The sequence below is a fragment of the Alligator sinensis genome, unplaced genomic scaffold, assembly GCF_000455745.1.
Source record: "Alligator sinensis unplaced genomic scaffold, ASM45574v1 scaffold441_1, whole genome shotgun sequence".
Lineage (NCBI taxonomy): Eukaryota > Metazoa > Chordata > Crocodylia > Alligatoridae > Alligator > Alligator sinensis.
In genome coordinates this window covers 1,370,746-1,382,640 of record NW_005842313.1, presented here as the reverse complement: position 1 = coordinate 1,382,640, position 11,895 = coordinate 1,370,746, and the positions used below count along the sequence as shown (strand labels likewise).

Sequence of the window (11,895 nt, the reverse complement as noted above, 5' to 3'; positions counted from 1 at the left end):
CTGAAGTCAGTATGGGGTGGGTATGTTTAGGTGTGCACGTACATGTGGGTACTGTCTGTTCAGCTGTGCCTATGTTTCTGATTTTAATGGTTGTGCTATTTCCTTCTTATTCTTATAGCTGACACAGAGTGATATGAACCTCATGGAGCCTCCCTTGCTGCAATATCCTGATTGGAAAGGACATATGTTGTAAGTAGTTTCCTTTATAAATATTTACCTGCTAATCAGAATCCATTAATACAGACCAAGTTTGTTGCATAGGTCAGCTGAAACTTATTTAATACCTCTTCCTTTTCTTCCCAAATCTCTACCTGTGAGACAGTTACAATTCTTGATGCATCTGAGTAGATAGCAGTTTGCTTTTAAAAACAACAAAAAAGTATTGCTTGTATTAAGTAGATGGGTAAGTCCCACACAGTTCTCTGTAACTACAGTGGATGTTTTTGGCCTTTAATTCTTCCCATGATTTATGTCTTGAGTAAACAAACTTCAGAAGTGTGAGCAGAGCTGTAGATGTTTTCTGTGCCTCTCTATCATGCATACAAGGTGCTCTTAGAGCTGTGAGTCTCAACCAGGATGCCTTGAGATCTTTCAGGGCTGCCGCGTAGTGTTAGCAATGCCACGTGGGCAAGCATGATTCACAAGATAAACCCAGAGACTTAAAACGGGAAGTAACAGTGTTAAGAACTTTCTGACCAGTTGCAGTGTTTCTGAGTTCTTTGTAATTGAAAAAATGCTCTATTTTCCATAGTCTAAAAACGTTGAGAACCACTGCTTTAGAGCATGGTACCAATTTCCTGAGTTATATTCTGTCCTATTTTCTAGCTGTAGCCACCAGTGTCCAATGTGTCCTGATTTATTTTCTGAATGATCTGGGAAAACTCAGTCTCTTGGAAAATAACCTGAACCAATCTTTGCTATTGTGTCTTTATCAGCTTACGGGAGGAAGTGGCTCGATTTTTGACCTACTACTGCAAGGCCCCTGCACCTCTTAAGGCAGAAAATGTGGGTAACTGAATGTCTGTTGGTGTGTCTTCTAAAATATTGCCATTCATTATGAAGCAGTTTTGTCTATTATGTTTTACAAATATTTAAACTTTAGCTGACTGACTCGTTTACCAAGGAAACAAGGGTGTGATCACTGCTATCAGTATGGTGACTTGTAGACATTCCAACAGCTCTTCATACACAACTTGCTTAATAGACTTCACTTCCAGCACGTAGCTTCCCTTGTTCTTTCCCTCCAGCTCCACTGTATCCTGCCAAGGTACCTCACCCATGCTTTGTGGTAACACTTCCTGCTCCAGTCCTGACCTCTGTCTGGACTTAGAGAATGCTCAGATTGTTCTTTTCTTATATTCTCTAGCACTGTTCTGCTGATGCACCTCAGGATAAAGCCTCAGTCTCATGACTGTGTGGTAGTTCTGTTGTACTAGAGCTGTGATGTTAAACAAGCAGCCTGCTGGCCCACAGGGCTTCTTATGGTCTGGAATTGGGCCTACAAGGCTCCCATTGGGCCAAAAAAGTTTGGAACCTCTGTGCTAGAGGACTGAGGAGAGAGCAGATTTTAGTGACTTTATCAGAAGTTTTTTTTGTAGTGATGTCCTTCAATGAGTAGAGTTAGCATCTGTCTCGCTCTTTCTTCTATAGGTGATTGTGCTGAATGGCTGCGGCTCTCTGTTTTCTGCATTAGCTACAGTCCTCTGTGATCCAGGGGGTAAGTGGGATTATTAGAAGACATATTGATTGATAACATGGTAGCTACAATACAAGGACTGTATGCCAGAGGTGTAATGATAGAGTTGTCATTAATTACCCTGTGCCTTCTCCCAAACACTGCTCTTCTTCAGTGCAATGACTGTAGAGGAAGCTAAGAATGTATCTGTAGCAGTTTTTGCCATCAAATTCACATCCCTTCAGTGGGAACATAGGTCTCCTGCATTCTCACCTATCTACTCCTAAGTTCCTCCATTGTTTCAAGATGGATGCATGTCTAGATGTAGGTCTAAAGTGTATTGATGCTGAGTTCGGTTCTTGAGAATAGATGTTTCTTGATCCAGTGCTTGCACTGGATCCAAAAGAAACTTGCAAAAAGGATGGAGAAAAACACTAACTTAAAAATTTCCAGTGACCATAGAGCATGGAACTGGGAGCCAAAATATCACTAACATGCCCTAGTAAGGAAGAAAAGATTTTGACTGTAGTTCACTGGTTTGTTTTCTTGGTTTTAGAAGCTGTCTTGATTGCCACACCCTTTTATGGAGGTGTCACCCAAAGTGTGTTCCTGTATGGCAATGTCAAGCTGGTCTATGCCTATTTAGACAGTAAGGTAAGAATTGAGGGTGGGGAATGCACAGCTTTGCAAGTAAAAAGAATTGGTATCAGTTAGAGGTGCGCTGATACATCGGTTCCATATCGGATTGGTACTGATATAGGGAAAACTGACAGTATCGAAAATCGTCTTTTTTTGCCTGATGTGGTCGATAACGTGGCTGATAAATGCCCTGTGCATGAGCACAGCCGCAGCATGCGCGTGGCCAGGAGTGCAGCCCAGTGGCTTGGAGAGCAGCATCTGGCTGGTAAGCTTGTTGTGGGGGAAGCAAGGGAAGGGTGTGCGGGGGTGCAGATTGAGGCCACTGTGGTGAGGGAGGGAGTGGGGCAGGCGCTGCACAGCCGGGGTGGGATGTGGGACTGAGCCGTGAGTGGCTCATTTGGGGGACATGTTTAGGGGGGCAGCTCCCACCTCTGCGTGCACCCTGGGAAGGCACGAGGGGGACACGAGCCTCTGGACCCTGGATCTGAGCGTGGGGTATGGTGGCCTGTTGCTGTGAGCTGGGGCTGTGTCAGGCTCTTCCCGGCAGGGGGCTGGGCTGGGACCGTGCTTGGGGTGAGCAGTGGCGGCGGCAATGCTATGGGGGGGCTCCAGCGAATTTTGGGGTGGCTGCAGCTCCCCCCCAGCCCCGTCCCAGCACCACCGCCACCCACCCTGAGCACAGCCCCTGGTCCCAGCCTGCAGTGGCAGCCTGCCCTCATCCTGCGCAGATCCAGGGGCACATGACTCCATGTCCTCCCGTGGTGCGTGCAGGGTGGGAACCATCTCTTTGCGCCCTGGACAAGCTGCTTGCGGCTCCATCCTGTGCCCCACCCCAGCTGAGCAACACCTGCCCCAGCCCTGCTTCTTCCCTCACCATGGGGGCCTCATTATGCTCCCACCACCCTTCCCCCACAACAGACTTAGCAGCCCAACACTCATTTCCAAGCTGCCCGGCTGCATATTGGAATCATATCGGTACTGGCTGATATGGCTCCTTAAAAATCGGCCGTCGGTATCGGCCCAAAAAATCTCTATCTGTGCACCCGTCGTATTGGTGGAAGGCACAGTAACAGTACTCCCTGACTAAAACCTTTGACTCAGTACTTTCATGCTCTGAAAAGAGTCCTCGGAACAACCTGGGCCAAGGGCTGGCAACCCACAGCCCACAGGCTAGATCCGGCTCATAGAGGTCCAGTCTGGCACAGGGGATCAAAGGTATGGAGCTGTACCATGTGCTCATCACCTCCACTACAGAGCCTGCTGCTCTGGGGCATGCCTAAGCTTAAACTTGCTGCAGATGGCCCAGGAATCTGCAGCAAAGCAATATGTAGGCAGCAGGCTGCTAGGAGGCTGAGGGGGGAAGAGTGAAATCTTGCAGCCTGTAGTCAAGGGCTCTAGCCCATGCAAACAAAAGGTTGCTGATCCTTGACCTAGGTGGTAGCCTTCAGGTATTATCCCATTTCCTGGTTAAAGAAACTATTTTTTTAAGTCACTTGCTGAGGATTACAGACCTATTCCAAGGTGGGATTAGAATTCTGGCTTCCAGGTTTATGCTCTGATTGCCCACTCCCAGAAACATGCAGTAATGATGCAACAAAAAAACCCAAACAAATTTAGAATAAGCTTCAGAAACAAAACTCCCTTCTTTCCGATTCAAGGTTATCCTAATTTAGGTGAGGATAACAGGAAGATCTCTGTGTGATCCATTAGCAGGGTTTCTTTGATTTTATCTATTTCCTTGTTGTTGTCTTGGAATGGGAGGATGGAAGCTAAGTAATTGCTGTATTTTCTAGTTCGGGAAATTTTGCAGAGAATATGGTTCATAATATGTTCTGTAGACAGCACTTGTTTTTATCTTTTGGGTCCTTTTCAGATCACTGGGACAAACACTCGGCCTTTTCAACTCACAGTGGACAAGCTAGAAAAGGCTTTGCAGGATGCCCGGGCAGAGGTAAGTGTGGTTGAGTCTAGTTTTGTTGGGCCTCTTAGGAGTGTTTGCTAGAGAAAGTGGTGTATATTTCGAAGGTACAAGAGAGAGATAAGAGCTTTGGGTAAGCTTTCCCTGTAAGTTCTGAACCCCTCCACTTGTACTTCTGCTCTGTTGTTACCTACTCTGGTGTCCCCCTGTTAAGGCACATTCTAGGATTTGAGCAGTTTGTGAACAGACATCTAGAGTCCTGGTTTGCCCACCCCATTCCTAGTTGCCTTCACAAATGATTTCTTCCCATTTATCTTAAACTCATATACCAGATACAACAGATTCTTTTGTATACTGAGGAAGTGTAAGAGGATCTTTGTCAGGAGGCGGTGGGGGTGGGGAGGATTATGGCTTCCCTCTTCTTAAAACCAGAGGCCCATTTTATATTTCATCCTTCATATTCTGAATTACTGTGCAAGCTAGGTAGTTAAAGATTCTTTTCATTTCTGCTAAAATATCTCTTACTTGAGTTTTCCTCCTATAGATTGGGTCACTGGGGTGAGAAACATTGTTATGCAAAATAGGGCTGTGTGAAACGTTATCATTTCATTTTGATGTCCATTTTGCTGTTTTGAAGGGGCAGTGTTTCATTTTGTTGTGTTGTTTCATTTCGAAGCACTGTTCCATTTAGTTTTGTTGAAACTGTTTCACTGTTTCAACTCATTTGACCATAGGCTATAATGGGGAATCATGAAAATGCCTAAAATGTTGTCATTTGTTGCCTAATTTAGGTGCAAATTGCTGGGATGGTAGCCCCTTCTGGGGGCATGAAGCCTGCCACAGTTCAAGGAGATAGGTATAGAGGTTTCTCAGAAACTGCGCCTCAAAGTCTGAAAGCAAAATTTGCCAGCAGCAGCAGCAGCCTCCTGTCATCCAGCACAAAGATCCAGGGACTTGCACCCCTGGGAGGGCTGCGGGGCTGTGCCAGACTCCTCCTAAGTGTGCAGGCCCTCAGATATGTGCCAGATGAGAGGAGGCTGCTGCTGCTGCCTGGGATTGGTGCTGGGCACATGTTGCACCCAGCACCACAGAAAATTGCTGCTGCCACCAGTCCCAGGCAGCAGTGGCAGCCTCCTCTCATCTGATGCACCGATCTGGGGGCTTGCACCCCTGGGAGGAGTCTGGCACAGCCTAGCAGCCCTCCTCGGGGTGCAGGCCCCCAGATCTGTGCCCCAGATGAGAGAAGGCTCAAGCTGCGGCAGTAGCAATCTTGTCCGGTGCTGGTCTCAGGTTGGAGAGGCAGTCTGAGCCTCCTCTCATCCAGGATGCAGATCTGGGGGCTCGCACTCCTGGGAGGGCTGCTGGACACCTCCCGGGCGTGTGGACCCTCGGATCTGCACCGGATGACAGGAGGCTGCCACTGCTGCCTGGAACTGGCACTGAGTACATCCCGCACCCAGCGCTGGGGAAGATGGATACTGCCACTGGCTCCAGGCATCAACGGCAGCCTCCTGTCATCTGGGCACAGATCCAGGGGCCCGCAACCCCGGGAGGGCTGCAGGGCTGTGCCGGACTCTTCCCGGGGTGTGGGCCCCAGGATCTGCCCTGAATAACAGGAGGCTGCCACTGCCACCTGGGACTGGCGCTGGGCGTAGCCAGTGCCCAGCACTGGGCTCCATGGAGCTCAGCCCGGCAGTGGGAGGTGGAGCGCAGTCCCAGCTCTGCCTGCCTTCCGCCACCAATCTGTGCCCCAATCGGATCCACCAGCCCCATGGAGCTCAGCCTGGCAGTGGGAGGCAGAGTGCAGCGCAGGCTCTGTCTGCCTCCCACTGCTGGGCTGAGCTCCATGGGGCTGGCGGAGCCGATTGGAGCGTGGTGCTGGCTCTGTCTGTTTCCCACTGCCAGGCTGCTCTCTGCCTCCTGCCTCCGGGCTGAGCTCTATGGGGCTGGCGGAGCCAACTGGAGCGCAGCCCAGCAGTGCGAGGCGACAGAGCTGACGCTGAGCTCCGATCAGCTCTGCCAGCCCCACAGAGTGCAGCCTGGTGGCAGGAGGTGGACAGAGCCGGCACTGCCGTCTGATTGGCTCCACCAGTCCCATGGAGCCAGCCGATCGGAGCACAGCTTGGCAAGTGGGAGGTGAGGAGAGCCAGGGCTGAGCTCCCTGCTGGGCTGAGCTACATGGGGCTGCGGAGCAGGTCGGAGTGCAGCCCTAGCTCTCCCCTGTCTCCCACCACCAGGCTGGTTCAAAACTCAAAACGTTTTGAAACGGTTTGAGTGCCCCCATTTAGTTTTGAAGCTGTTTCGATGCATTTTGTTTCGTTTCAAATTTGCTGTTTCGAGCTTGAAACATGTTGAAACAGCTTCGAAACAAAACAGTTGGTGAAATTTCACACAGCCCTCTTATGCATGGTCAGATCGGGTCATTGGGGTGAGATACATTGTTGTGCATGGTGGAGGTGTGAGTTCTTGTGAAATGAATAGGAGTCTTGCTATGTTAGGAAAAGGGGGGCTGAAAATTTACAACAAAGTGTTCTAATATTGTGTTGGTGGTTGTTTTATAGGGCATTGCTGTAAAGGCCTTAATTCTCCTGAATCCCCAAAATCCTCTAGGTGATATCTACTCACTTTCAGAGCTCCGTGACTATCTGGACTTTGCGAAAAGGTGCGTCAGCTTGAAGGGTTGAGGAGACCTAGGTCATAGGTAGTTTTCCAAGTCAGGTGTACTAGTCAACCTGTTTGGCTCTGAATATCCTGTATACCAGAAAAAACATCTGTTATGATTCACAGAGGAAAGAGTTGAAGACTGAAGAATGGGAGGAGGGATGGCACACCATGTAGCCATTTCATCATCCCTGGGTTGGCTAAGCTGTTTTGTAAAGGGGTGTTGGTCATACCTGTTTGTCAGTCCTAGTCATCCATGAAGAGCATTAATTTACTAAATCTGTCAGGTACTCATAGGAATATGGTGAGATACACCAGCTGTTGTAGGAAATTGAGTTAGCTCCCCCACAACTGTTTTGTACATACAAATTGGGAAGCAGAGAGAGGTGAAATTCCATCTTTCACATGAATCAGCTTCTCCCCTCTAACTTCCTATCTTTTCTAGGTGGATCATGTTATAGCTTATTCAAGTGATGATAACAATTAGTTTTAAGTTACCTAAGTCTGAATTTGAAATTACTGAAATTGACATAATTTTGGTGAGAGAGATTAAATGAGCTGTGTAGGTCTTGCTCCAATATTATGCATACATTACATGGCCCTTAAATTTCTGAGAACGTGCCTCTCTGCCCCTTGATTGGGCAAAATTTTGATGCCCCATTATTTGTAGAAAGCAAGTCTCCCCAGAATTTTGAATCTACCTCTGATTTTTCAGACCCAAACTTGTGGTATTGTAGTCTCATAATCTCTCTTTTTTTTATTTCAGGCATGAGTTGCATGTAGTAGTAGATGAGATCTACATGCTGTCAGTTTTTGATGAATCAGCCACTTTCCACAGTGTTCTAGGGATGGACAGGTAAAGCCAGTTCTACTTCCCTAGCCACCTGTCGACAAGAGTGCAACTTGCTGCCATTGTTGGGGTTTATGCCTAAGATTCAAGTTGTGACCCAGCAGGTACTGGGTCCATCTCATATGATTGCTTTGCAGGTCCATCTAGTCTGTATGGTTTGAAGGTTGCCAGAGAAGAGCAATCTTAACTATTCTATCTGGAAATACTTTTAAATGTGTGTTTTAGTCCATTGTTTGTGACTCTTCCAAAAGGTTGAAAAGGAAGCTCATTTTTTCTGCTGCGTGTTGCCTTTTTTCTTTTCTAAACACTGGTGTCCCATCCCATTGGTTCTATAGGTATATGTAAAGGCTGGTGTTTAGCATTGCTTACTTATTATAAGAGAACTGCCATTTCCTGGGTCAGGTTACAGGTCCATCTTGCAGTATCCTGTGTCACACAGTGGCAGAAAATGGATGCTGAAAAGAAGAGTGAACAGAGTATGATCAGGTTTTTTCCCATGCTCCCCTCTCAATTGCTGCCTCCAGAGGCTGTACCCTGAACTCCTGTGTTCAATAACTACAGATGCATCTTTCCTCCAAGAATTTGTCCAGTCCCTTTTTGAATCTGGTTTAAACCATCAGATTTCACAACAGCAGAATCACAGCATTACTCCAGAACTAGGAATTTGCTTTATTAAATACAGGATAAAAGTGAGACAGTTGTTACAAAGCTCATTTTAAAAAAAAATTCTTACAAATGTTGTTTAATAGCTTAGCTGAATATTGAACAGACATTTTTAAAAGATCTTCTTATACTCCATTTATTTTGTTTCTTTATTATGTTTTACTTGCATGGATAGTGGAAGTCAGTTACTCAGTTTTACTGTCTCATGTTAGCCCAAAGTTACTAAATTTGAGTTCACAACATTTTTGCAAGAGAATGTCTTAAATTCTGCCCGGAAAATGTCTTCATTGAAATGCTAAGACAATAATGAAGAAATTAATTTTATTTTGTCTAACATCAGGGCCCTGATTTCTAGAATTGAGTGTGCAGATTTGTATATGCTTCTCTAGCAATTTTGTCCATGATCTGCAACAAAACGTAGCTGTTAAGTATTGAAAAATGTCTAAAACTAGTTCCTGTAGTGGCTTTAAAAATACTGTATTTACTTGAAAATAAGATACTTTTTTTCCCCTTCATATTCAACATGGGGAATAAACCCCCTTTTCTTGGATTTAACTACTGACCCAGGGCAGGCAGCTGCCATGAGGCTGGGGCCAGGGTGGCTCATGTTGTGGGGGGAGTCCAAGGGAGGCTGTGGTGATGGGGGAGGGGGAAGATGGCAGGGGAAGAGCAAAAGAGGGAAGCATGGGGGAAATGGTACAGTGGCAGAGGAGCTGCTGCAGCTCTGGCTGTGACCCACAGCCACTGCCTTCTGTGGCTGAGGCCATACCTGCTGCCACTGTTGGATAGACAGAGCCACTTCAGGGTAAGTGGCTGAGGGGAAATCTCTGGGAGGTGCGTGGGGGGGCAAATGGTAGGGGGGGCAGGCAGCAGGGGCAGCAAGTAGTGGAGGGGCATGGAAGGGGAGATGGGGCTTCTTTCCCTGTTGCAGCAGTGTGGGGGGAGGACTTTAAGATGATCCTCCAATCACTGTATTATATACTTGGAAAATTATAACAAATTAATCATTTTCCCTGTATAGAATCTATTTGTTGGGAGGTCATCTTGGATTTGGGCAAATATGGTAGATAGCATGTGGTTTTGTGCTACTTGACCCATGTTTCCTGCTGCATTGTTGGGCCTAATGAAATGTTGCTTTATTGTTTCTGGAATGTTGCACTGCTGATCTAAAAACTTGAGCACCTGTGACTCTAACTATCCTCATGTACCCTTTTACTTGCAGATTGCCTGATCCACTGAGGACTCACGTGATGTGGGGCATAAGCAAGGTGAGTACTATGTACTAGGTAGGCTACATCTAACATAACTGTACAGTTGGCCTGGTATCTCCTGAGGCCTTGACCCCAGATTGAAAAGAGCAAGGTGATGGTACTGGCACTCCAACATTTATTTGTAGTAATGTAATCTGTGCTTGTGCTTCTGGCAGGATTTTGCTGTCTCTGGAATTCGGTTTGGCACTTTGTACACGGAGAACCAAGATGTCGCCAATGCTGTCGCCTCATTGTGTTATTTCCATGGAGTTTGTGGGCCTGTCCAGCACAAAATTGCACAGCTGCTCAGAGACAGAGGTGAATCAGTGGTTTCACATGTGATCATCTACCATTCTTTGTTATCTCAGGACTTCAGAGGATCTGGTCCCTATGTTTCCAAGGAATCTGTAGCCTGGAACAGGTGACTTAACAGCCTGCCTTAACCCTTGGGCTGCATATAAGATGTGGCTGACAACTCTAAGGGTTTATAGCAAGCAGAGTTAAAGTAACAGGTTGGACAAGTGAGATGACTATTTGCACAGCAATGGTCACTGTTGTGCATGGTCTGTTGAGCAGAAACAAAGGGGTGTAAGTGTGTGGGAAGAGAGAAACTGAGTCAGATCTTTAGCTTTGCTCTGCTCAGCAACCCAGAATCTGTGGTGCCTAGGGCACTTCCCACAGGGAGGTGAAAGGGTATGATGATCAGCATGGACACCAACCTTTTGAAGAGTGTTTCTGCCATTCTGCAGAGGAGATAGAAGTGAGGGTGAGGAAAGAAGGGGATGGGGTGAGAAGGGATAGAGATGTTATTGATCCCAATCCTCTTATCAGATGATAAGGGCTGAAACCATTGTGGAATTGAATTCTTGATTAGTTTGTAAAATTCCTCTGTCTTCTCCCCCTTGCTAGACTGGATCAATCAAGTGTATCTGCGGGCCAATCATGCTCGCCTAAAAGCTGCCCATACCTATGTGACAGATGAACTGAAGACCCTTGGAGTTCCCTTCCTCAACCGCAATGCAGGCTTCTTTGTCTGGATTGATTTTCGAAAGGTCAGTAGTCTCAGGAAGGGAGGCTACTCTTGAGGCTGAGCCAGATGCATGCACCATGGATCATGGAGTAGAATTTGGAATTGTAACAAATGTATTAATATGTCATCCTCCTGATGAGTGGAAAGGAGATATGTAAGTTTTCTGGTAATTACCCCTCAAAGGACCCTTTTATAGATATCCTTTCATTCTTGCTGTGACCTTATGTATCTGAAGGTGTTTCCTTCTCCTCACCCCTATCCTACCATAGCTACAGTTCCCAGGGTTTTCAGCTACTTCCCAGCCCCAAGCCCCTCCCCCAACCCCATTTCCCCAAACTCTGTGGGGATCACAGCCTGTGAGGATCACTGAGCCTTGCATGTTACCAACCTCTTGCCTGTCTGTACTGCTGCTCCCAGTACCTTAGGACAGGAACATTTGAGGAGGAGATGCTGCTTTGGCGACGCTTTCTCGATAACAAAGTCCTGCTGTCCTGTGGCAAAGCCTTTGAGTGTAGTGAGCCCGGCTGGTTCCGCATCATCTTTGCTGACAAGACGCACCGACTTCAGTTAGGTGAGTAGTGCTTCCCATCCCCTATCCTTCCCCAGCCTTTCCAGCTTTAGTCCTTCTTCCCTACCTCTTTCCCCCTTTCCAAGCTACTCTGTAACCCTGGCCTTTTCCATTTCTCTTCTCTCTCATATCTTAAGTCTATGTAGACCCAGCTGGGATTTTGAGACTCTTGCAACTTTGTCCCAATCCATGGTTGTTTATGCCCTTTAACCACTCCAGGCATGCAACGGATTCGTAAGGTCCTGGAAGAGCGAGAACGTGAGATATTGGCTGAGGAAAGGGATCAGCCCTGCCAATCAGACCAAGAGGGTAAAGCAGACAGCACAGATGAAGTCATCTTTGTGTCCCGTCATCAGGAACCAGGCTGTGCTGGTGGCTCTAATCTTGGTGACCTCATTGGCCTCCTGCAGCAGCAGATGCGCTCATCTGACTGGTTGCAGAAGAACACAGCAGAACAGTTTGCACAAGAGAAGCCAGAGATCTATGACGTTTTCAGTAAACTGGTGGGGAAGTAGTAGTGGCCTCTGTTCCTCCATGTGGCACGTCTGAGCAGGGATTGATGCTGGGCCCTAATTGCTTGGCAGTGACTTGAAGCAAAGGAGCTCTCTTCTGAATAGCAAGGAAATTGCTCTTTAAAGCTC

At 47.1% G+C, this 11,895-nt stretch overlaps 1 protein-coding gene across 1 annotated transcript in view; it reads left to right on the top strand.

Annotated features, from left to right (window-relative positions):
• The window catches only part of LOC102379287 (1-aminocyclopropane-1-carboxylate synthase-like protein 1), an 18,868-nt gene extending 6,979 nt beyond the window's left edge, over positions 1-11,889 (top strand). Inside the window, 12 exon segments of the mRNA XM_006028432.3 lie at positions 119-189; positions 936-1,005; positions 1,651-1,717; positions 2,232-2,329; positions 4,188-4,265; positions 6,794-6,894; positions 7,660-7,749; positions 9,629-9,674; positions 9,833-9,974; positions 10,566-10,708; positions 11,104-11,257; positions 11,474-11,889. Of these exon segments, the coding sequence (XP_006028494.2) occupies positions 119-189; positions 936-1,005; positions 1,651-1,717; positions 2,232-2,329; positions 4,188-4,265; positions 6,794-6,894; positions 7,660-7,749; positions 9,629-9,674; positions 9,833-9,974; positions 10,566-10,708; positions 11,104-11,257; positions 11,474-11,769 (1,356 nt within the window). The 3' untranslated portion in view covers positions 11,770-11,889.
• Positions 11,890-11,895: the final 6 nt, after the last annotated feature.